We start from the raw sequence: 26,515 nt of genomic DNA on the forward strand, positions 1-26,515 counted from the left end.
CTCAAAGACTGAGTCACATGCAGAAAATGAGAATCCCGCCAACCTCCCTGTTTAATCACCTGGAGAAAATGTGGTCTAATGGACAGATTGAATGGACAAAGCTGGATGCAAATTCTAGTCCCTGGCTTATCAGCTATGAGAATTCCAACAGTTTAAGCTCTCGGAGCGTCAGTTTTGTCACTGCGAAACGCAGGTGGCGGGAGCCACTCAGAGGGAGGCCCAGCATGAAGGGGGGACACACAGTCCATGCTGGAAAGGTGGGGGTCTCAGTGCCCCGTCTGCCCTTCTGCCTTCACCACCCCAGCCTACTCTCTTCCACAGATTTTAACAAAAAATGAACATTGGCAAAAGATGAAGGAGGCTACAGGCAAAGGTGAGAGGAGCACTTTAAGCAAAGCAAACACATCTCCTGTACGAAGTGAAGAGTGTGGGACTACGCTTACCCACAGCACTGCGTTTGGGTTTAGGCTTCTTCTCTTTCTTTTCAACTGGAGATTTCCCCTTCACTTCTTTCTTTTTAATTTCTTTAACTTTACTTTTTCTCACAGTGAAGCTTTCATCATGTTCACTCTCGCTAAAATCAGAATCGTCCTCCGAATCTTCACCTGAAACAGAAGATTACACACCTCATCTTTGTTCTAAAAAGTGAGGCTTCTAGTGCCTCCGCTTCAGCTTCTGCACCAGATTCTTGTGCCCCTTTGTGCTGTGCTGTTTCCAGGGGCAAAACAATGCATAGTGCCTGGGTCTGGATCCTGGCCCCTCCAGTTACCTGTTCTGTGGCCTCAGACAGGGCCCTGACTTCACTGTGCCTCAGTTTCCTATGTATAAAACGGGAGAACCCTAAAACCTACACCACGGGGTTCTTGTGCAGGTTGAGTTAATATAGGTAAAGAATAGCGTCTGACATACAGAGGGCAGAAGAGCACTGCTTGCTATTGCTGTTATCATTCATTTCCCAGCAGTCATCCTTACTTCTGATTTTACCAGTTTAACTCAGCAACTTCTGAGAAGAATGGTCAGGTATAACATTAGCTGGTCTTCCAAAATGATAACCTTGATGGTAATAATAACCACGTACCTTCCCTTAACCACATAAACTGCAACATTCCAGAACAGAAACCCACTGGGAATTGAGAAGAGACTGACCGTACTGCAACCATCTTAACTGACAATCCTGTATATGATTTCACCTGAGACACACCTGCGCTTTTCCATAAACTCTTTTCTGTTCTGCATGGGATGCTATAAGCCAGTGATGGAATGTGTTAAGTAGCTACAGCTTCTCGAAAAAAGCATGGCGAATACCCGATAGTTAAGCAATGATTCTTCTATTTTTCAGTGGGAGAGGGGATCAGAAAACCATGTTCTGTGAATACTAAACTCTGACAATTAAGTATAAATAAGGATTAGCCCTATATTCAGAAAAAAATCTTTTTACACTTTTTTTATACAATATTACAAATGCAGTACCTGCTTATTGTAGAAAATGCAGACCTTACCAAGAAAGTAATAAGGAAGAAGAAAGCTCACTCCCTAACCTCCTCACTCAGAGATAACCGCTGTCATGCTCACCATCTATAGTCTCTACCTATCTATATGGAATAGCATATTTTATGTAAAAACAAAAATATACATGAAAATTTCCAAACATACACAACAGTAAATAATAATAAACTACCACCTGAATTCAACAATCATCAACTTTGCCACATTTGTTTCAACCGTCTCTCCTCTCTTCCCTTTCCTTCTCAGGGTATATAAAAATAAACCCAAGACATCACATCATTACATTTCTACATACTTCAGAATACATCTCTAGAAAACATGGACTTTTTAAAAACATAACAATGTCATAATCATATCTTATAATGTCAACAACAGTTTCTTGGAATCATCTCTTATTCAGCCCATATTAGCCACTTTTAATACAGAGCAATATCTCATCCCTTTTGTCCCCCATGCCTTTGACTTGTGGAAGCAACCACGTCAGTTGTCCCATGGAATGTCCTACATTTTGGATTTGTCTGTTTTCTTCCTCATGGTGTCATGTAACTTACTCTTTCATCTTCTGTGAGCTGGAATTATCTCAAGGCTCAATTAGAATCAGGCTCACAATATTATTATTACTAATTTTTTTTTTTTTTAATTTTTGGCAAGAATACACGTCCTAGGTGATGCTCTGTTCTGCGTTATGTCACCTGTATCAGAGAGCACAGAGTGTACAGCTGCTCCACGCCTGGCTGTCTCAGCTGACGCCGGGCCTGAATTCTCCACTGTAAAGATCCTTGTCAGCCTTCCACTGATGATCTTGGCCTAAATCAATGATGTCATTATGATCTTCAAATTGTGATGTCCTTATTTTATCATTCTTCCCAAACAAATAAAATTTTAAAAACAGATAATCACCGCACATATTCACATGATAGTTACTGTGTTATGCAGAATTCACCGTATAAGGCCAGCAGATCACATGAAGCCTGCTTTAAATAGTACCTTGCAAAATCAAGTAATTATTTCTGGAGTCCCAAGAGGATCTAGGTTCAGGGAGGGCAAGTAGTAGAGAATTTTCTCCAATATTTCAGAATATAGAACCTAGGAGGATACAGCTTCTTATAAACCCAACAGTTACGGTATTTCATGTGTTCCTTTCTTGGCTTGAAAGGATAAACTATAGGAGCAGGTTAGAACTCACTTAAATAAACTGGAAGTGGGGAAATGGAGCTCCCAGAACCCCAAGACATTAGCTCCTCATACTGGGAAACCTGGAAAGCCCAGACACTGGGTTATGGATTTAGGGCATCTTGATATGTCCTTAAGAAAAGCCTTGATTCTCTCCATTTTCACTTTTCTTTCCTTCTTTAGCGAAGGTCACAAAAGATCCTTTCTTGTCTCATCTAGAGTGAGCCAATGCAGGGGGAAAGCTCTGAAATGTCACTTAAAGAAGGGACTCTGCACCAGATAACTCAGGTTGTCTGAAATTAATCCAGCAGCACATTCAAGTATAATAAACAATCAGCCCTGAGAGGACAAGAGAGTGAGTTGTTCTCAGCTTAGGGCAGATGAAAATAAACTGGTTGTACTGCTCCTTCAAGTACACTGAGTAGAGCAGGGAACGTGCTGTTTGTCCTTCCATTTAAGGTAAAACAGGCTTGGCTGGAGTATCTGAAGGAGGTTTATACACCCACGAGACGGCAAGGACCTCTGCATTCTTGGGATCGTGACACAGAAGTCAGAAAGCTGGAGAGGCAGGGAAACTGTGCCTAAAGCCTAGTTTGCACGTCCATAGCACAGGCGACAGCAGTTATCACCTCCTCACTGGTAAGCAGCTCTCTGGGAGGGCAGAAGGACTGCTTCTCAGAGCTGGACCACATGGCATTTGATAGGAAGCACAGCCACATGTGTAGTTTGGCAGAAACCGTAATAACGTAGCAGAGAAATGAAAAACAAACCAGCTCTCAAAGAGCTGAAGAAAACGCAATCATTTCAGTCCACAAGTGATGCAAGAAGATAAGGGACACTTCTCCGAATCTATGAATTAAGTATCTGCTACTATAGAAACCACTAACACTTAGCACCTTATTGTCTATGTCTCCTTCCTCAAATTTCAGCTTCACAGGGCAGGAGCTCTGTTCACTTTGTTCACTGTTCTAGTGTCTAGAATACAGTGCCCATAATAGGTATCCAAATACTGGTTGAATAAATGTAGATGAACAAATCTATGATTGTGTGTCAACAGCACGTTAAAATCTATCAAAATATAGCACCTGATGGCACAAGTTTATGGATTTATTCATTTTAATTTTTAATTAATATATCATGATGCTGTCAAGGTCACTATGCTCCCCATTTGCCCTAATTTCTGAGTGAGTCTGAATACAACTACCACAAAAAAAATAGGCTTCATATCACTTCCACCTCAAAAGGTTTCATGAATTTCTACTACTCAAAAAAAAAAATTCTATACTTCATAGGATGGGCCTGAGACCCTCGACGATCTGGTACCAGGTGGCCCCTTCAGCCTCCACTACATGTTCCCTTCCCTGCACACTTCACTGAACTCGTGTGTGTGTGTGTGTGTTTCTATGTCTTTTTCTTTTGTTTCTTCGAGTTTTACTGAGATATAAGTGACATGCAGCACTGTATAAGTTTACGGTGCACAGCATAATGACGTGACTTACATCCATCATGAAAGGACTATCACAAAAACTTCAGTGAACATCCATCATTTCGTAGACACAAAATTAAAGAAACAGAGAAAACAATTTTTCCTAGTGATGAACTCTTAGGATTTACTCTCAACAACGCTCATGTATAACGGACAGCAGTGTTCATTACATTTACCATGTTGTATGTTACATCCCTAGTACTTATTTACCTCGCAGCTGCAAGTGTGTGCCTCCTACTGCCTTCATCCAGGTCTCCCTCCCTCAACACCTGCCTCTGATAACCACAGATGCGATCTTTTTCTATGAATTTGTTTGTGAAGTATAATTGACCTAAAACACTATGCTAGTTCCTGGTATACAACAGAGTGATTTGCTATTTCTGTACATTTCAAAATGATCACCAAGATACAATGTCACCACGCAAAGATATTACATAATTATTGACTACTTTCCCCACAGGGTACATTTCACACCATGACTCATTCATTTTGCAACTGCAAGTTTATAACTCTTAAGATCCCTTAACTATTTCTTTCCTCTCCCCACCCGCCTCCCCTCTGGCAACCACCTGTTTGTTCTCTGTCTCTAAAACTCTATTTCTGTTTTGCTATGTTTGATCATGTTTTGTTTTTTAGATCCCACATATAAGAAATCGTACAGTATTTGTCTTTCTCTGTCTGACATATTTCACTTAGCAAAATGCCCTCAAGGTCCCAAGTTGTCACAAATGGCAAGAATTCATTCTTTTTGAGTAATAGTCCATGTGTGTGTATGCACACGCGTGCACACACACACGCGCATGACATCTTCTTTATCCCTTCATCTATTGACGGGCACTTAGGTTGCTTCCATATCCTGGCTGTTGTAAATAATGCTACAATGCACACAGGGGTGCATATATCTTTTCTAATCAGTGTTTTTGTTTTCTTCAGATAAATACCTAGGAGTGGAACAGCTAGGTTGTAAGGTAGTTCTATTCCTAATTTTCTGAGGAATCTCCAGTGCCACTGACCTCTTGCATGTGCACTTGCCTATTCTGTTGTTTCTGCCTTTTCATGAGTCAGAAATGCTATTTCACTCCTAAATGCTACTCACTTTTCAAGGCACGGCTTAAAGGTCACCTCCAGATAAAGCTTTCCCCCTGAATGCCATAGTTGAATTTAACTATCCTGTCTGTTCCTCAAGATTGCACACAACAAACGTTTAGCAGTGTTTTGCATACATCAATAGTCTCCAAGAACTTTTTACTGAGTCTCCATAGGGTTAAGTTTGAGTTAGGACATAACCTACCAGTTGCAAAGTCTGGTTCAGAGTCATCGGCTCCGTCACCATCACTGTTTTCTGAAAGAATCTTCCTCTGCTGGACTACGGCTTGGGATGCAGCTTTTCTTCTCCCTCGAGCACCCTGGGAATCATCCTCCTCAGTGATCTTATCAAGATCTTCAGCATAAAAAAAAAAAAATCACACAAACTTTCTGCGCCAGGTAACATTTAAAGAACTGCAGAGTAGACTTCTGTTACACCTGCTGCTTGTATTTGCCCAGCTTTGTCCTTCCTGTGCTTCTAGTAACAGAGCACACAGCCCGATCTGGTCAATCATGATACATCAGCCTCCTGGCAACAGTCTGAGTTAAGCATAAGTCCAAGACCCAAACTGAGAGAGTCTTTCCCCAAGAATTTTCAAACTGGAGCTAAGAAGACGCAACCCCTTTCTTCAGTGCTCAACTGCCGTCAACTAGAAGCCATGGGTAGCATGACCCTCCACTAGTGAAGGAATCGGGTCTGTAGTAAAAGAGAGGAAAACTAAAACAGAAAGAAACGAAGGAGAAGAGGTGAAGGGAACCCTCACAAATGTGAAGACCTTGGTTCTAGTTACAGTTTCAGGAATTTAAATAAGAGTTAGAAAATGTTGGTGGAAAAAATAAATATTATTAATATCAAAAACTTACCTAAATAATCACTGGCTACACTGCAATTGGAGATATGAGGAGACTTAGTCACTGCCTCTGTTTTACTACTGCCGTGTTTGTCAGTGCCTAAATATAAGGAAGAAGAAGGAACATTCAGATGCCCCCTAATCGACCAACGTCTAGAAATAGGAAGACCAGCGCTAAAATCTAACAGCATTTACATACAGACAAATGATCCAGACTCAAACTAGCACACTGATTTTACTTGGCGAGGCTAACAGACAGCTAGGAGTTTGGGCTCTGAAATCACACAAACTTTAATCAGACCTAAGTTCAAATTCAGGCTCTTAAACTGGCGGATGACCAGGGGAAAACTGCTTATCCTCTACAAGACTTAACTTCCTCATCTGTAATGTGGAGATAAAAACAGCGTGGGGATTAAACGAGGCTACTGTAGGGAATTTAATGTAGATGGAATGTGGAAACTGCTTATCGTGGTGTCGGGCATGTAGGAAACAGTGGATAAACATTAATTATCATTTCTGTGTAGGCAGATCTGTGACTTTACTAATATGAGGAAGACTTCAATCACTATCATAACTTTAAAATGATCTGGTTTTTTTTTTTTTGTTTTGTTTTGTTTTTTGTTTTTTGGCGCATGGGCTTAGTTGCTCCACGGCATGTGGGATCTTCCTGGAGCAGGGATCAAACCTGTGTCCTCTGCATTGGCAGGTGGATTCTTAACCACTGCGCCACCTAGGAAGCCCGATCTGGTATATTTTAAGAGGACTTTAAGTCACAATGATTGGCACGATCAAATCCCAGTGCTACAGAGTACATTACGCTCGGAGAAGTAGTGCTTCCAAGGAAAACCCTGCTATATATGCCACAAACCTCTACAGGAAAGAGGTTTTCATTTTCTCAATTTTAGATGTAAGACAATTCTCTTCTTCAGTTTCTTTGATTCCTAATTACTAAAAGGATCCCCTAATCAACACTATCTCACTTATTTTCAAACAGGAGGCACTACTGACTTAAACATCTTTACCCCTAAATAAGCGAATGGGCTAAAAATATCCTCCAAAATAAGTTAGGCTGAAGCAATTTAATCCAAAAAGCATTTGAGCAATTTGAATGTCTTTTCCAGGAATAATGATTTCTGCCTCTTCAGAATATCAATATTGCCATCTGCTGCCTAGCTGCCAGAAAAATCAGAGAAAAATCCACAAAGAAAGCCAGCGGCCATAAATCTACCAAGGCTACTGCACTTGCTACACAAATCAGTGCCCTTAGCCTCTGTACATAATAAACGTACCACCATTAGATCATGTGTCACTAATCTGGATTTGGAGAGAAAGGAAGTGGATGTTAGGATGCACAGGTCAATGTATTTGATCAAGAAATTACATTTTCACTGCATACAAAGATGAACTCTGGACATGCGGGGTCAGAGTCCAGGTCCTCCAGCTGACTCTGAGTGTTAGGCAGAAAGGTATTTATGTGTGGATGAGATTTATGCAACTGAATAAACAACTGAATCCAACAACACCCTCTGCAAATTGCTCCTCTTATAGTCCCAAGTATTAAAACTACATTCTTCCCTCTGTAAAGTCTTATCCAAAGAAATGATTACAAGAACAATAAGGTTTTAAAGGTAATTATAGAAAATAAAGTTACTTTTACCTTGAGACTCCTCCACATCAATGGTAATAGTTGGAAGTTCCTTCACTGATAAAGCCAGTGCGACTTCTAGGTCTCTCTGGTAGAGCTTATCATCTAAAGCCAACCTAAAACAGACACACAATTAATAATGAGTTTGTAAACTATCAATCTCAACTAAAATCTGAGATTTTCCTCAGTGACTATCTAAGAGTTTCTTTCCAACCTCAGAAAGATGTTCTTAAACAATAATCATGATCACAATTGACCTTTAATGTTAGGCCTCCTGAAATGTAACAGTGTCATGTTGGACCCAACGGAACAGATTTAAAACAGGAGCAGCACGTGACAATGTTCATTTCATTGTGATCTCTTCCTCGCCACCAGCTCTGTCCAGGTGGGAAGCACCTGTCCAAGTGAAAACAAACTCAAACATCACTTCCTCTTAGAAATCTTCCTTGACCTCACCCACACCTCCTTAGACAGCTATTACAGCTCTTATATTACACTGAAATTACTTTCTTTTTTGGATCTGATCTGCCCAATCTGGTCTTTGACAAATACTTCAGCAAGTACTTACTCTGTATGAGGCACTGCACTAGACAGGATATTAAAAGTGCCCTCAAAGTCTGCAGTTAATGAGGAGGTAGAGAAATAAATCCCAGAATAATTATCCCATCTAAACAGATTATCATGTCTCCTGTTCAAGGTGGTCAAGAGTGCTATGGTGTTTAAGAGGAAGAGAAAGCAAAGACAGGTAAAGAAAAAGGTTACGTAAAGGAGGAAATGCTGAGATGCACCTTGAAGGACTTACTATTTTTAAAAATTAACAGCTTTATTGAGATGTAAGTCGCACAGCACATAAAATCCATCCATTTGAAGCATAGAATTTAACAGTTTTCCACATATTCAGAGAGCTGTGAAACCATCACTACTATCGAATTTCAGAACATTTTCGTCACCCCAAGAAGAAACCCCGTACCTACTACCAGTCAGTCCCCGTTCCCCCTCCTCTGAATCTGGCAACCACTAATCAATTTTCTGTTTCTACAGACTTGTCTATTCTGGACATTTTGTATTAATGGAATCATATATACTGTGGCCTTCTGTGCCCGGCTTCTTTGGCTCACCACGATGTTTTCAAGGTTCATCATGTTGTAGCATATATCAGTACTTCATTTCTTTTTATTGTTGAATAATATCCACTGTATGGATATATCACACTTGACTTGTCCAGTCATCAGTTGATAGACATTTGATGACTTCCATTTTTTGCCTATTGTGAATAATGCTTCTATGAATGTTCATGTACAGGTTTCTGTGTGGGCATAGACCTTTATTTCTCTTGGGCATATACCTAGGCTGGATCATATGATAACTGTTTAACATTTTGAGGAGCTGCTACTCTGTTTTCCAGTGTGGCTGCACCATTTCATACTGCCAGCAGCGGTGTATGAGGGTCTGCATTTCTCCACCTCCTCCTCGACACTTGCTACTGTCTGTCCTTCTGCTTATATCCAGGCCTGTGGGTGTGACACCATCGCGTGGTGGTTCTGATTTGTATGATGGTTAAGGATGCTGAGCATCTTGCCATGTGTTTACTGCCCATTTGTACACACTCATGAGAGAAATGCCTATTCAAGTCCTTTGCCCATTTTTAAATTAGGTCATTAGTCTTTTTATTGGTGGGTTGTAAGAGTTCCCTATATATTCTGGATACAAGTCCCTTGGGGGCTATATGATTGGCAAATATTTTCTCCCATCCATTGGTTGCTTTTTTCCTATTTATTTTATTTTTTTTATTTTTTGCTATTTATTTTAAATGTAGTACAAGAAGCTCAAAAACAAAAAAGATAAAAGTAAAGAGAATGACACAGGGTATCTCCATGTTAATTAACTGTCCTCACATTTACTATAGCAGAAAAGCATCACACATCCTATATTCCATTTGTCAGTACAAATGCCCATCTCCCCATGCTGCAAGCTTGGTGCCTCTCAGGGTTTCCTCCCCTTGTTTTCTACTGTCTCGGTACTAACTAATGGAACTCCAGGGTGAGTCTAGAAACTATAGGTCCTTCTCACTGCTGGACAAAACTCAATAAGATAAAGAGAAAATATTTTTTACCTGTAGAAAAACACGTGGTTTAATTTTTTTTCTTCCAGTTTTACTGAGATAATTGACACCCAGTACTGCATAAGTTTAAGGTGTATAGCATAGTGATATTACTTACACACATTATGAAATAAGGACCACAAGAAGTTTAGTGAACACCCATCATCTCATACAGATACGTGGCTTTAAATTTTATAAAACTGTCCTTACAAATGTAATTTTTAACAAAGTAGTCTTGTAAGACTACTTAAGACTTACAAGATTTGTAAGACTACTTGAGGACCTCAAGACAGGTGCTAGGTCTTGCAAATGCAAGTTATACCTTCTAAACTTGATAATTATGATTGTCTTAACACTTAAATAGATATTTCCTTATACATTTGTGAACTTAAGTTCAGACATAAGGGGATTAATGATACATCCCTGTTCTACATGCACTAAATAAAATAAGACCCATGATGCTGCTCAAGTTCTAATTTAAACTAAGAGTTTGAATTTATTTCTCTTTTAAATTAATATATCTAATGTCATATATTTACCATATGTCTTACCTCTCACCTTTTTTTAGGGGTTTTCTCTTGTAGTGGAATGTCTTTTTCCTGGAGATTCTTCAGTTTAGGTTCTGATTTGTCTCGTTTTAACTCCTTTTGTGTTGTTTTGGATTTTTTATTTAACGATGCGGTTGCAGGAACAAAGTCATCTATGTGTGAATTAGAAATAAAAAAACATATGAAATTGCTTCTCCAAAGGAAGAAATAAGTAAAATTACTTTCTTGGTAGTTGAGGTTCATTACCATGTGTATTCAAGTTTTAAAGATAAGCAAATTATTTGCTTTCTGCAATTTAAAAAATACTGTTGGTATATTGTTCGTCTTTATTCTCACTCAGGCTTTTCAACTTTGTTTTAGTAGCCTTTATTTTTCAAAATATCAATCTATCAAAAATTAATTCCCTGAAAAACTACAAAGGCAACTAAGCTAGTATATGTAAGTGGCAAAGAAAAAAACGATTAATTTAAAACCTCTAAAACTGTTAGAAAAATGAATAAAATTCCCTTTATAAGTTTATCATATTGACAAGTGGAAGAAAATGATTCTTACGAAAATTTCATAACCCAGCCAAATACACTCCTTCAAAGGCCCACTACCTATTCCTAATAAGAAAACTTAAGTAGCATCAACCTGGAGGAAGAGGAAGCAGCTCCTATTTAAGACTTTTATAGTAGCAGTATTTTCTTTCCATCACCTTAAGGGCCCTCCAATGATCCTACTAGAGTAACTTTAATTTTCCACAAAGGGATGCTGTTTTCCAGTCCATTCTGTTCTCACAGGTTTTTCTGTCCTACCAATCCTCAGAACTGAGGGGGTTCTTCTGCGGATATTCAACATCAAACTGCTGGTCTAGCTTTCAAACTCATACATGACAAATGTATGCATACCTTCAAGGTACCCGTAGTCTGAATCACGTACTTCCGCATTTATTAATACTTGTTGTCTCTTTCATGCTGCCCCACATAGGAATACAATAATTTGTGACTTGCCCTGCACCTCCACGTTATAGTCTCCAGAACACAGCCAGCAATTTATAACTATTTTGTAGCAGACTGATGACAATAATAAAGAGCTAGTAGTTATACTCTATGTTCTTGTCTCCAAAATCTTAGACACAATTAAGACTGGGCTCAAGGCAAAAAGCAGATTCCTTCAAACCAAGGAATTACTAAATATCTGACTCCCAGAAAACTCCAGTGGGCTAAGAAAGAAACACAAAACTTACTTTTAAGTATAACGTAATCTAATACAACATTTCTCAAACCTTTTGACCAAAGTTCTCTCAATAGCAAAGACAAGTAAATATATAACACAATAGGGTAAAGCTTAAGCTTTCTTCAAGGTCTTGTTTTATTGTACAATTAATGGGGGTTTCACATTGTATTCTGTAACACATTTGTGTCTCAGAAAGACAGTGTGCTCTTCTTAGGGGAAGGTATAAAAGGGCACAAATTCCACAATGAGAAACATGGACCTAGCGCAGTTTAGACCTAAAAAGCCATTTCACTTGGCCCTGTTTCGTTATGATTTACGCCAATAATTCTTGTCAGTGTAATTGTCGGCATAATTATCCTAAGTGCTTTAGAATATTATTTTTCCAGGCTTACTCCATATGCATATTTCAGACACACACACACACACACACACATATACATACACATATCCCATAAATTGTGAGGAAATCAATTTCCAAATCTTTAAAGAAGAAGTAAGAAGCTCTACTCACCATCACTATCAGAATCCTCAAACTGGGCGTAATTGACTGGCTTCTTATGCCTGTGACCAAGACAGAAATTTTCATTTACACAAATGTCAATTTCTCACCTCTATTCTTTAAGGTCATTAATAGTCTTGAGTATACAAAAATGTGTTCGGATTCCCTTCAGAATATATAAATTCAAAACATGATTTGCATTTTATAGCAAGGATTTAGCATCAGCTGAAAAAGGTATGACTATACTTGATATACCTGATAAGGAAGAAAATTAGTCCAATAACACATAAAGTGAGAATAATCAGTATAATTACCACTCAAAGTTTATACACTGTTTAACTGCTGTTGGGCATTTAGGAGTTCCTGTTGTATGTATTCTTTTGTTTTATATGTGCATTCTGTCTTCCTTATTAGATTATAAACTTCTTGACACTGAAAGCCATTTTCTTTTATCTCCCACAGTATTAAATAATGTTCATTATGCCATGGACACTTAAAACATGGTGACTTTGTACTTGCCACCTGAAAATGAATCTTTACACTACTTTAGAGGGCACTAGAAGAGAGTGATATTCAAAGGGAATAAAATAATTTCCTTCCTCCTTCTCCTAAGCACTAAATGAAACTGCTCTAGTTTTCATGTTTATCTTCTGCCAAATCCTAACTGTGAATAACCCAGTTTGTCAGTCAGTTGTTCTTTCAAGTGAAAATGGTGTTCTATGAAAAACAGGCTCACCACTCAAACAACTTTGCAAGTGCTTCTTGAGACAACCATTGTAGATGTGCTTTATGTGTCCTTCTCATCGCCTCACACAGGATAGTAAAGCCAAGCGTACTCTTGTTAAAAACAGAGCTACCATATGATCCAGCAATCCCACTCCTGGGCATACATCTGGAGAAAACTCTAATTCTAAAAGATACACGCACCCCAATGTTCATTGCAGCACTATTTACAATAACCATGACATGGAAGCAACCTTAATGTCCACAGACTGATGAATGGATAAAGATGTGGTATGTATCTACAATGGAATATTACTCAGCCATAAACAAGAATGAAATAATGACATTTGTTGCAACATGGTTGGAGCTAGAAATTATTATACTAAGTGAAGTCAGTCAGAAAAAGAAAGACAAAAACCATATATCACTCATATATGGAATCTAAAATATGATACAAATAAACTTATTTATGAAACAGAAACAGACTCAGAGACATAGAAAACAAAACTTACATTACCAAAGGGGAAAGGAGATGGGGAGGAATAAATTAGAAGTTTGGGGTTAGCAGATACAAACTACTGTAAATAAAATAGATGAACAACAAGGACCTACTGCATAGCACAGGGAACTATATTCAATATTCTGTAATAAACCACAACAGAAAAGAATATGAAAAAGAATATATATGTATATATAAAACAGAATCACTCTGCTGTACACCAGAAACACATTATAAATAACTATATTTCAATAGAATTCTTTAAAATTAAAGTAGGGCTTTCCTCCTTCTCACTCTCACATTGCCATGTTTATTTTCAGTCTCCTAACCTCATCCCTTGACTAGAATGCAACCTCCAGCACCTAGTAAACATATATATCTAGTAAATATATACCTCCAGCACAGAAGTAAATATATTCAAAACTCTACTAAATGAACGGGTGACCCTAGGCCTCCATGGTGCTCGACTGTGGTTAAGCAGAGGAATTGTTTCAAACAGTACATTTAATGGAAAACAGAGGATCTGGCGCCAGCTGGCTTAGGTCTGCGTGTTATCCTGTAAATTACTAGCTGTGTGACTCAGGTAAACTGGCTTTCATGCTCAGAAGTTTAAATTGATAAAATAGGGAGACCCAAACTTTCTACCGCAAAGAAGTGTAGTGACGAACAAATGAAATAACACGTAAGCAGGAGCTGGGTGAAATGCAAAGCGCTGTAACCAGGTGTTATTTGAACGGGGTGGGCAAAAGAAACGGCAATAACTGTTAAGGGAGCCAAGAGAAGGAAACAGCTAGGATGTCAGGACCCTTCTGAGGAGCGGGAGCTCTCACTGGAGTCTAGAGCGTTTCCCTGTCGGTCCCACCATGGCTACCCTGGTCCTCGGGCCCTTCCCTCCATCCCGTGCAGGTGACGCGGCCTAAAGCGTCCTCCTGCCCTTCCTCCCCATCCCCGCGAGATGCCATGAACTACTCACCTCGCAGGCCGCACCATGGTCCCCGCCAAGGCTGGAAACCTGCAGCTCTCAGGTTTCAGCAGGCAGCCTCGGCTGCAGATCCAATTCCCGCCCAAAACCAGATTCGAAGCTCTCCGCCCCGCCACCAGCCCTCCAATCCTTGCGGGCCATCCGCGGGCGCGCATGCGTTCTGAGAGAACGCGTTACTTCACGCCCTCTACAGGCACCGCCCTTCCGCATCCGGTCTGCCAGAGCCGGCCTTTTGCTTCGCCGCTGCACTTTCGTCACCCCAGTGGATTCTGTGCCGACTCTGAAATGCACAATAACAATAGAAATACACCTTCTTACAGTTTTAAAATGATTAAACTCAGGTATCATGGAACCAGGGAGCAGTTAGACCGAGGAATTTTCCACGCTTGCTGGGAAAGGGGAAAAGAGGCGGGCGAATCTGCCGCAGCGGATCTTCCGGCTGTAAAAACAAGGCGGTAATCAGCTGACGGTCCCTGCTCCGCGGCGGGTTGACAGCTGGGGGTGTGCGGACAGCTGGGGACTCGGGACAAGGGGAGGTAAGCCCGCGACTGGAGCGAGGAAGCCCCCTCAGACTGAAACCCTCTAGTTGGGAGGATGTTCCCTTCACTCGGCTGGGGCTTCTCGGCCCGGTAGTCTGCCCTCCCTTCTCGGACTCATTTAAGCTTCAGAACCTCCACTCTGTTGGCTGCAGGAGTTTGGTCCACCTCTCTTCCTCCCATCCCGTTATTGCACGGAGAGCTTCCTTGATTTCAGCCCTGCTAATAATAACACGTCGGGGGGAGAGAGCTAAAGTACCAGTTTGTTGAAACACAACCTTCAAATGTAAAGGTTGAACCAATTGAAACCAGAGCTAATGGTTTTTGTTTGCCGAAATATTGACTATAAACAAGATTAGACCTTGAGCCCATATTTCCGTAATTTTCAGTTCCTTGCAAAATGTTCCTTTACTGCCTTTGCCTGCATCATGTGTGCTCAGCAGCCTGTGATTTTTTTTTAACTGATATGTTCTTATAGAGTTTCGTTCTGTTTTTATTATTTTTACCAGCTTCCATTTATTGGTCATCTTATGCTTGCCAGATGCTTCATATTTATTATTTGATTAAGCCTAATGGCAACCCTACAAGTTAAAATGCTTCCTGGGGCCTATCTAAACTAAGATATGGCCAAGGAAAGAAGAGCAGTAAACATGCTTTAGGCAAAGGAAAAACATTCGGAAAGGTTGGGAGTGGAAAAGGAGGTTTGGTGTTGAAAGAAGTTCAGTATGGCTAGAAAATGAAGTTCGTGAATTTGTGTTTTGGGGAGGAGGTGGTGCAGGTGCTGAAATAAGAGTTTGGAGGTATAAGCAGGGGCACAGTACACTAAGTTAAGGAGTTTGTATTGTATCCTAAGTCATACAGGGAATGTCATAGAAGGATCTTAAACAGATGAGCAACATGGTCAGATATGCACTTTAAAAAGATTGCTGACTTCAGTGTAGAGAATAGTGTGGAAACTTATTTGTGGGAGATGCCTAGGGACAGGAGTCCAGTTAGGAGACTAATATGTAAATTTTAATTGGTGTATTCTTTTTGACTAGATTTTCTTCTTTCTGAATTGTTGTCCAGTTTGCCTTGTGGGCTGTCCTGTACTTTCCATTTTCTGTGTATCTTCTTCCTTCATGGACATCTTTCCAGCATCATCTCCCTTCCCCCCACCCCCCAATCAGATCTCATACCTACAACCTCTGAGCTCTTGAAAACTTGTCCCTGATCTGTTTCTTTGACTTTGTATTCATCAACTGTTTCATGAACTATATCTGTCCACCATGCATCCCTTCCTATGAATCCTCTCTGTTCTTCTCTCCATGATCCTTACCTATTCCTGAGAACTCTGCCTAGGAATGCGAAGTATTTTGTGGGCATAATTTTTTTCTTAAATGAAGTTTAAAAGAAACTTTTCACTAAAAAAAAAAAAAGCAGCACTCCATTTTCATCATGAAGATGAAAATGTAAGGATAAATGTAGGGAAAACTAGAATTGTTGGCTCAGAGTCACACAAATAAAATCTCTGAGTGGGGAACCATCTTAGAAGCAGAACAGCAATGATGAAACATCGTGGGTTTTTTTAATGGGCTTATAACCTGGTGAGGTTTTTTTGTTAGTTCTATAGAAATCCTGCCAAAGAAGATGAAGAAAAACAGAGAAAGATTCTGCAACAGAGAGAGGGAATTTGTGTATAAATTCAAAGTGGGAAGTCAGTGCTTAGAACTGAGGGTGCCTCTCAGATTTCCTGTTCAAGAGAGTGCCAGTCATTTACATGGACGTCTGATGCTGCTGCACAATTTACCATGCTTTATAGAAAAAGGTGAGGACTGATTTTTTTTTAAATATCACTTTGTTATTTTTCTATAGTCTCTGTCATTAGAAGTTTCATATTAGAAAACACACACTTAAGAAGCATTGGAAACAACCAGAAAATGTGAAGGTTTCAGGAATTAAGAAGGTTCCCCTGACCTTTACTTTATGGAGTGTTTTTCCCTTGTATTTGTTTATTAGGCATTTAAGTATTAAAATTAAAATTAAATGTGATGAAAAATTACAGAGTCTGGGTTAGAACTCTTAACCTCTTAATGTAGTTGGATGGCTTCATAAGGCATGCCAGCTGTCACTTGTTATTTGCTGAATGCATTGCCCTTTTAATGATCGTGTCCTCAATTCCTGAAACGTCATGTCATGGAAGAGAAGGGGTACCTATCTTTCAGTAATCTTTGCTCACCTAAATTAATTCCATAAAGTCATCTGTATTAAACCATTTTAAAAGGTCTGTGTTCTGTCTACTGATGAGGGGAAATGTTTTAATTGGGAATATGTTGGATCATAGAAGGTCTGAGTTACAAGGGAACGTAGAAACGTTCTAGCACAATCTCATTGTACAAATAAGGAAACTGGTACCTAGGAAGGTTAAATTATTTGCCCAAGGCAGTGGTTCTCGAAAATTGTTCCCTGATCAGCAGCTACAGCATCACTTGGGAACTTATTAGAAATGTGGGTTATTGGGCAGGCTCCACCCAATTCCCTTTGAATCAGAAACTCTGGGGATGGTATGCAGCAGTCTGTTCCAGTAAGCCCTCCAGGGAACTCTGATGCATCCTAACGACTGAAAACCTCTGGTCCAAAGTTCCATAATGACAGAGCCAAGACCAGAAGCCAGGTGTCCTGGTTTCTATGCCTGTGCTCTTTAATCAGTCTTTTTTGTTTGTTTATTTTTTGTTTTTAGTTTTTAGTGGCTTAAAGCAACAAATATGTATTATCTTGTCGTTACCGTTACTGTGGTTCGGGGATGCAGGTGCAACTTAGCTGGGTGCCTCTGGCTCAGGGCTTCTCAAGGGGTTGCAGCCAAACTGTCAGTCAGGGCTGCAATCTCATCTGAAGGTTCTGTTGGCAGAGGATGGTTTCCAAGATCCCTTGTGAGGTTGTTGTCAGGCCTTGTCATGTGGGCCTCTTCATAGGGTCACCTCTGTACCCTGCAGCTGGCCTCCCCCAGGGCCAGCAACCTAAGAGAGTGAGGGAGCAAATGCCCAAGATGAAAGCCACAGTCTTCTCCTATCCTCAAATCAGTCTTTGAATAGTGTCTCTAAAGTTGAAATTGTAGATCATCTGAAATAAATCAGTTTTAATATGCTAATCACTCAAGTTCTCTTTCCAATTCAAAGAACATAACAATATATATATATCCTTAAAAGTTGTATAGGAAGCTCATTTAAATATAGAAACCTTCAGCTCCTCTAAATCTGTAGAAGGTCTTTACGTGCTTTTCCCTACTCAGTTTCAAATGATGAGTCGGGCTTAAGAAATTAACTTTTTATTTAATATCAAGGTTATACATAGGAGTTAAGAATTTTGACCATTGAATAACCTGTAATTGTAAAGAAAAATAATTGTGAGATTAGTTAAATGAGCCTCTAGGCTGATTTTATTGTAGTTAGACATTCTCTTAAGGGCATAAGCTTGATAAAGCTTCACACTGGAATGCTTAGCCAGGTAAGATGTTCCCTGTCTGTGTCTACTGACAATGGTATTTGTCGTCCCTGTTACAGACTTAAAAGAAGCTCTGAGCCAGTTTATCGAAGAAGAATCCCTTAGAGATCATGACAGAGATGCTGAAGCAGCCCTGGAAGCTGTGAAGTCAGGTGAAGTGGATTTACATCAGCTGGCAAGTACATGGGCCAAAGCTTATGCTGAGGTAGGAAAATAGATCAAATTGTAAATTTCAAGGATATTCCAGACTTTGATGAGGATTTTCTTTCTTCCAGTTTTATCGCAACATAGTTGATATGTGGCATTGTGTAAGTGTAAGGTGTACAGCATAGTGATTTGATTTACGTGCATCACGAAGTGACGATCACAACACCTTTAGCGAACATCCATCTTCTCATATAGAAACAAAATTAAAGAAATAGAAAAAAAATAATTTTTGTTGTGCTGGGAACGCTTAGGATTTACTCTCTTAACAACTTCCATCTATACCATGAGGTAATGTTAATGATATTTATCACATCGCACATTGCATGCCTAGTACTTTTTAGAACTGGAAGTTTGCATCTTTTGACTGCAGTCATCCAGTTTCCTCCTCCCCCATCCCTGGCTTCTGGTAACCACAAATCTGATCTCTTTTCCTATGAGTTTGTTTGTTTTTGAGTATAGTGATGAGGATTTTGAAATTGCTAAGGTAATACTGGAACAGTTGTAGCATCCTTTTTTCTCTGCGTACAGAAATTTACTCCATAGCATGCAGTATGTGTTGATGCTTGTATGCTTCCTTCCTCCTATCAAGGTGAGCACACGAGACACACTGCTTTATGTAATACTCTTGTAAAACCAGAGGCTACCTTTGTATTTCTACCCAGCATAGGGTTGCCAGATTTAGTCATTAAAAATACAGGACACCCATTTAAATTGGAATTTCAGGTAAACAATGAATAATTTTCATTATGAGTATATCTCATATACATGGAACATATTTATGCTAAAATATTATACACTGTTTATTCGAAATTCTAATTTAGATGGATGTCCTATATTTTATTTGGCAAACCTAAACTAGCAGTAGTAGTTCACTTTAAGCTTTGGGATACTTTTGTCCTCTCACGTTTCTTCATTGTTGTTATGTATTTATATAATGTCATTATTTTTCCATTTAAATAATATATTTATTTCATAAATTCTAAGATGCCATTAATTGTAACACACACCATTATTTTCTTATACTAAGAGCACCGTACCAATTAAGCTATGGTAGGATGCCAAGATACCATCAAGTGTAAAATACATCCTGATTTCTGAGAGTTGTAATGTGAAAAAAGTAAACATCTCAGAATCGATGAGATACAGTATGTTGAGAATCTACTACGTGCCAGGTACTGTACTAGATATTGGGTGTAAAAGTGAGCAAAACAGACACAATGATTTTACATTTTAGTTCGGAAGCCAGATACAGAACTGCATAAACAGACTCAATAATTACACGCTGTAATGTGTGAATTACAGCCCACTCTAAGTAATTCAGTCTAAGAATTTGAAAGAAATCAATTTTATGGGGTCTTCTTTGTTATGAAAGCAGTTTTTTCCACGCCCGGTAAGGTTTTCTAGTTCATTTAAAAGATGACACTGTCTACACATATTGTTTTAAATGTTAAAAACATGATTGTTGCATTAAAAAAAAAGATGTCTGCGATAATTACAATTTAAAGAAACCTAATCTTTTGGCTGATGAAAAGGAATAAAGCTATAAGATGTATTAGAAGAATAATCCCACTTACTTTACTCACCCAGTATTTTTTGTACCTCTAAAATGGGTTGAATATACAGTTGCAGATAAGCCTTTGCCGTCATGGAGTTTACCATTCAGTAGGAAGAGACAAAGAAATGCAGACTATTGTAGTGCTGTGCACTCAGTGTTAGGATCAGGGTAGATACTGCGGGAGGGCCCAGAGAGGAGAGGGGAAGACAGGGTGGTCCAGGAATGGTTCCTGAAGAAAACAATCCCTCCTCTAGGGCAGAATCTCCCCATCCCTGATATTTCGTAGCCAAAGAGAAATCTCCCCAAATGTTAGGTTCATAAATGAGCATTTGTTTAGCTTACTGTAAACAATAATTTACCATATTTACTAACTTGATGGCTTTTCTTACTCATTTGTGTTTTAGTCCTTCTAAAAATAGGAATTTGACTATTTTCCAGATTAATGATCGTAACAATAGTAATAATAATAGTAACATCAATGTAACAAAATATTAATACTTTATTTTATAATGCATTTAATCACAAGACTATAGATATACAGTGAATTAAAATCAGTGTCACTTGAGCAAATACTTGTTATTACCCTATGCAAGTTTCGTAGCTACACAGCACCTCTTGTTTACAAAGATGTCAGCTTTCTAGCAGTGCCAGGACTCTAGAATTATAGTAGCTTTGTTTGTTTTTACAGAATTAAGGAAGGAAAAGCAAAGAAGCTATTTCTAACAGTAAAAAAGGGAAATGTTGATGGGAAGATAACTGGGAAGACCCAAATGTTATTATATTTGGGCTGTCACTGTCTAGAAATTATAAAAGCCAAACAGCTCAGTACAAGCTCAAGAAATATGGGAATCAAAGACCAAAAAGAAAGAGTTCAACAGAAAAGGAACTGTGTTGTAGATGGCAAAGGGCTGGCAGAGATGAGAAGCTGCAGCTTTGTAGAGATGAGTAGAATCAAGTATGACTAGCAGCAGACACTTACTGGAAGTAGATGGAGTACTAGGTGAGACAAAAGGGGACCTGCACGCCTCTGTAGTACATGGGACACAGGCTTTCAGTAACCTTGAGAGGAGTCGTCGGAGTATCTATAAAGAGATGAATAACATGTTTATGGTCGTACAAGTCACCAAGGGCTATGAGCTCCATTTTTTATAGATGGATTTACTGGATATTTCAGATGCCAACATATTCAAATCAAGACGCTTTTACTTTAACCTCCTTTTGATAAAGATCTTTTAAACATATAGGACACATTCCCCTGCTTTCTTAATAAGCACAGTGTACGAAATTCATTTCTAACTTTTTGTTGACCTGGATCGTTATTATAAGTTTTTACGCCCTTCTGTGATACAACAGGGCACTGCTGCAGAAGGAGGACTGTCTCTCCCATCACTGCAGAGGTGCACTGAATGTGCTGAACATGCATCATTATAGAGGACTGTTACCCTGATACACAGAGCTGGGCTTTCATGCATGTACTTGTATGGGATAAGGAGGCTCTAAAACGACTGTTAACTCCCACCTTGTAGAGTAATTCTATTTTCTTCTGTGTTTCCTTTCCTTGTCTGCTGTCTGGGGATCTGTGGCTTGTCATCTTTTTCTGCTTCTAGTCTCTCAGAGTCTAATTATACTGTTTCTTCTAATCACTGCTGTATCTTTTGCTATCACATGAAATTTCCTTTTAAAAATAATGGGAAGTAAACTTGAATAGACAAGGAAAGACAGACAGAGCCAACTGTTAGCGACATTGTGAAGTTGGCTGCTTATCTTGGGGGTGTGCTGTCTTTCGCTTCAGCCCTCTTCTCTTCTCAGGTCTCTTTGTATTCATGAACTCAGTAAGTGTGTAGAGAGGGTCTGTTACATATCAGATACTGTGTTAGGCGTTGGGAATATAGCAAAAGCCAAAACAGACACAATTCTCACCTTTGTAGAGTTTACCCTCTAACGTGGGGACAGATAGTTAACATTAAATTCAGTGGAACATGGGGACCACTGAATGCTTTTAAATTTCAAGGAGGTGTGCCCATTCCAGGCAGGGGGCTTCAGCAAAGCTTCACAGAGGAAAGAGAAACTTCGTTGAGAACTGAAAGAGCAGTTTGAAAGAGGTAGGTGAAAGGCATGTGGTGGGGGAGTAAAGAAAGCATATCGTAGGAGGAGAGCATAAATGAGGGAAAGGCCTGGGGGGAGAGCCCATGGCACGTTAGAAGAAGTGAAGAAGTTCACAATGGCTAGAAAAGCATCTCGGAAGCCATTTAAACTAAAGTCTTTGTCTTCTGTCTGCTTCCTTGGCCAGTTCCTCTCTTTCCTTTGCAGGTTCTTCTCCCTCAATTTATCCCTTAAGTGTTAAGATTTGTTCATTTACTTGTATATATTCACCCACACATTTTTTTGCCATCCATCTGTCCCATCCATCCAACCCAGACCAAACCCTATCATTTGCAGGGTCTGCGCTAGAAAAGTAACGTGCAGCTTTGAAGGAGTTTAAGCAGAGAAGTGAGATGATCCTGTTTGCATTTCAGAAAGATCAGTTCAGTGTATTTGTGTGAAGAGTATCTTGGAAGGAATAAAAGGTGGACTAAGTCAGAAGACTTGTGGTTATCAGGAAGAAATGATGAAAGATTAGAATGGTGCTGGTAGGGATAAAATGAAGATCAGTGACTTTCATTCCTATATTTGTTTATTCAGTACTGCGTGTGGGTCCTGTGTTAGGCATTGGGGATATGTCAGCAGAATAAATCTGGTCTGTCTTCTCACGGACTGGTGGTGAAGTAGACAGTTAACAAGCAAGAACATGAATAACTTACCCTTGTAAACGTGTTATAAGGGGAATAAACGGGGTGCTCTCATAGAGAACCAGGAGGGGGAGAGGTGGGGTGGGAGAACCTAATTTAGATGGGGTTTGAGAACTCTTCTCTAAGGAGGTAACATTTAAGCTGAGACTTGAAAGATGAAGGATCCCTTGGCCCAGATTTCTGGCCTGGATGGCTGGGTAGGTAGTGGGATGGTGGCTCCATTCATTTGAGGAGCAGAAGGTTTTGGCATAAAAGTGTTAGCTTCAGGTTTACACCCATTGACTGTGAAGTGCCTACCAGACACCCAGGCGGAGGCATCTCCTAAACACTTAGCTGTATCACCTGACACTCAGGAAAGGTGACTGGACTAGAGACGTAGACGTGGGAGGCAGTCATACGTACGTGAACTTTGAAGTCGTGGAATGGATGGAAGTGCCCAGGGCAACTGTAGACTGAGAAGAGAAGATGCCTGGGCAGCATCCTGATGAAACCCTTTATTGTAATTGTCTATTGACTTACCTGTATCTCCTCCTTGTCTGGACATCCACCTGGAAACATGTGCTTTATTCTCTGTTATAACTAGTATCTAGCGCAGAGCCTGAAAATGATAGGGCTTGGTCTGGGTTGGATGGATGGGGCAGGTGGGTGGCCAAAAAAATGTGTGGGGGAATATATACAAGTAAATGAACCAATCCTGACACTTAAGGGATGAATTGAGAAGAAGAACCTGCAAAGGAAAGAGAGGAACTGGCTAAGGAAGCAGAAAGAAGACAAAAGATTATAGTTTCATGAAAGTTGAAAAAAGAGGTACGAAGAAAGAGGGAATGGTCAGTAGTTCAAATGCTGCAGAGAAGATCAAGCATGGAAAAGACTCAGAAACATCCACTGGGTGTATCAAGTAATCTTATCTGTGGCAAGATTAGCTCCAATGGGTTGGCAGAGACAGAAACGAGATACCAGTGACTTTAAAGGGGAAGCTGGGACAAAGTGAAAAAGTATCATTGACATATATACAGTACCAAATGTAAAATAGATAGCTGGGGGTAGCTGCTGCATAGCACAGGGAGATCAACTTGATGATGGGTGATGACTTAGAGGGCTGGGATAGGGAGAGTAGGAAGGAGTCGAGGGAGGGAGGGGATATGGATATATGTATAAATACAGCTGATTCACTTTGTTGTACAGCAAAAACTGCCACAACAGTGTAAAGCAATTATATTCCATAAAGAGCTTTAAAAAAAGAAAAAAAGGACGTGTGGGAGTGTGGAAGCAGAGAGAGTGATTACAGTATAAACAACTCACGAAGGTGGGCTGTAGAGAGGAGGATGAGACTTGCAAAATGGGAACGCAAGGTCAGAGGCTTGTTGTTTAAGATGGTAGAGAGGCAGCCTAGAAGGCATAGAATCTGGAACTCAAGTGCGGGATTAGTTTTTCCTGAGAGGAGGGACATTTCTTCCATCATAGCAGAAAGGATGAAAAGGGTCTATAAATGCAGAAAATTTTACTACTTTGGTAGCAAGAAGTTGAAGATATTCTCTTCTAACTGCTACTACTTTATCTGAGAAATAAAGGGGGGTCATTTGTTTAGATGGGGTGGGGAACTGATGAGGTGGTTGGATGTCTGATGATTAAACTGACCAGAGGAAGACAGGGTTGCCAGGCAGCTTTGCAAGGAAGGTTTGGACTGGCACCAGTCTGCCCCCATAGACTTTGAAGTTCTGTGATTTTTCTGCTGCAGCTCCCTAGAGCCTGACTGCAGATGTAGTGAAGAGGAATAAGATGGGAGTTTTGTTAGGTGGGCAAGAGAAGGAACACCAGTCTGGGGGGTTGAGGATTTGGGCAAGACAGTGATTGAACACTGGACGCAGAATGTAAGCTGCGTAGGGAAGAAAGAGCATCTAGGTGGGAGCTGATGGCTCAGAAAGGGGAGCGTCTGTGGGGTGGAGGTCCTGGTGAGGCCGGAGAACCAGTTGCAGGCAGTGTCTGAATGTTTGGATTTGAGCGGTTGCGTGGTTCCTGGTGAGGGTATGGAAGAGGTGACTGAGTTGAAGGGGAGGACTTATTAAAAATACGGAGTTCACGGATGTTGGAAGGCAGGGCATTGGGTGAGTTATCCACAGGGACATCCAGATGGCCCAGGTTGATGGCAGGGATGGAGGGGATGTCTGTGAACTCAGTGCCAAAGCTTTAGTTGACTGAGGATGAAGTGACAGGGAGGTTGTTAGACATAGACAGCCATAGCTGTGAGAGATCAGGGTGCCAAATGGTTTGAGCCTCAGCAGAGCTGAGCGTCATGCCTGAAAATGGCAAAAGAGAAGTAATGGCCTGGACATGGAATAGTTTCTCTGCAGGCCCTTACGCAGTGCCCATTCCTCTCGGCTGTCACCGTCCTGTTTAGGGTCATCTCTCCTAAGGGAACGGTGTGAGTTAGGTCAGAGAAGAACTCTGTTCAGTGCTTCTCGTATAGTAGGTGGCTTCTGCCTATTCATAAGGCTCACTGCAAGCTGTGTTTTAAATTGATGCTGCAGGTTATGTAGTGAGCTGATCTGGTTCGTGGGGTTACCAAATGTCTGGTGCTACGCACGGCCAAGCAGATCCCTGTGATTTGGCCCTGGCTCCTTCCTACAGAACTTCAGCCCAAGCCTGAAGTGAATTTGGAACAGAGCTGAAGTCACGTGGGCTGGTTATAATTCCTAGAGCAGTGCCGGGTCTAGCGGTGTAGAGCAGTCATCAGAATGCAGGTTTGGGCTTTCAGAGGTGTGGGGTAGATGCAGTCTGTCTTCTGGATGCAGCTGGTCTTCTTAACCTCCTCCCTCCTGACCTGGCAGTCGATCGAAGTAGAAGTGAAAGGAAACAAGGGGGAAAGTTTACCCGATGGACCCAGTTCAAAATACCTGTTTCAGTGATTTGTCTATTTGCCTTATTTAAGGTAAGTTATTACTGTGAGTCCTGTCATAGATTTCAGTTTTTGGTATTTCCATTGGTAAGAAAAGGGAAGAATTTAGATTGTTCTTTTTTACAGGTGTCTATCTGCAAAGATCAATAACAGAAAAAATATCGAAATCTTTGTATTTCCACTTTTGCCGTTAAATTGCATGACCTTTGACAGGGGACTTCTCAGCATGCCTGTTTCCTCCCCTGCAGAGTACTCTGTGTGTCTGATGTGTTGGCACGGCACATATCTGGGGACAGACATCTTTCTCCCAGATGGATTTGTGTATGTGCTCGGGGTATCTCCATTCTGCCTCTCTGCATGGTTCTGTTTTTCTTGTTTATTGGTGTTTCCTTAGTGATCATTTTGATAGCTGCTGTCTTCATACACTTAAAAAACATGCTTACATTTTATAAAGAAAACAATATTGAGGAGTTCAAAGTGAGAATTGAACATTTATGTCTTGATATAAAATCCTATGCATGAATTGGGTTTTCAAGGTAGTGTTATTACATAGGTAACCTCATTCTCTAGATATATAGCCTACAAAACCTTTCATAGCAATGTATTTTTAATAATGAAAAGCTTATTCTGACTATATAATTAATATATGCAAGTTATTCTGTTATGCAGTTCATTAGAATACAAAATGAAAGTCTGCAGAAATCCCACTCTGCTGAAATAGCCCCTTTGAGTGTG

General features: G+C 40.1%; 2 protein-coding genes across 12 annotated transcripts in view; one reads left to right on the forward strand and one right to left on the reverse strand.

Moving 5' to 3' along the window:
• The window catches only part of DYRK4 (dual specificity tyrosine phosphorylation regulated kinase 4), a 73,972-nt gene extending 59,555 nt beyond the window's left edge, over nt 1-14,417 (reverse strand). For all 6 annotated transcript variants that reach the window (XR_009048513.1, XR_009048511.1, XR_009048512.1 and 3 more), the window contains exons 1-7: nt 14,309-14,417; nt 12,126-12,175; nt 10,407-10,548; nt 7,760-7,863; nt 6,116-6,202; nt 5,457-5,606; nt 444-605 (exon numbers count right to left, since the gene is read on the reverse strand). Coding sequence is in view for 3 of the 6 variants with exons in the window: in XM_057703530.1 (XP_057559513.1) it covers nt 444-605; nt 5,457-5,606; nt 6,116-6,202; nt 7,760-7,863; nt 10,407-10,548; nt 12,126-12,175; nt 14,309-14,325 (712 nt within the window). In the remaining 3 variants the exon portion in view is untranslated. The remainder of the gene's footprint in view (nt 1-443; nt 606-5,456; nt 5,607-6,115; nt 6,203-7,759; nt 7,864-10,406; nt 10,549-12,125; nt 12,176-14,308) is intronic.
• Nucleotides 14,418-14,758: 341 nt separating this feature from the next.
• Nucleotides 14,759-26,515, forward strand: part of C12H12orf4 (chromosome 12 C12orf4 homolog) — a 44,440-nt gene continuing 32,683 nt past the window's right edge. For 4 of the 6 annotated variants that reach the window (XR_009048441.1, XM_057702681.1, XM_057702684.1 and 1 more), the window contains exons 1-3: nt 14,759-14,853; nt 16,458-16,660; nt 18,393-18,538. Coding sequence is in view for 4 of the 6 variants with exons in the window: in XM_057702681.1 (XP_057558664.1) it covers nt 16,483-16,660; nt 18,393-18,538 (324 nt within the window). In the remaining 2 variants the exon portion in view is untranslated. The remainder of the gene's footprint in view (nt 14,854-16,457; nt 16,661-18,392; nt 18,539-26,515) is intronic. The other 2 variants (XM_057702682.1, XM_057702685.1) reach the window with 2 other exon arrangements.

Source organism: Hippopotamus amphibius, chromosome 12, assembly GCF_030028045.1.
Source record: "Hippopotamus amphibius kiboko isolate mHipAmp2 chromosome 12, mHipAmp2.hap2, whole genome shotgun sequence".
In the NCBI taxonomy this organism is placed as follows: domain Eukaryota; kingdom Metazoa; phylum Chordata; class Mammalia; order Artiodactyla; family Hippopotamidae; genus Hippopotamus; species Hippopotamus amphibius.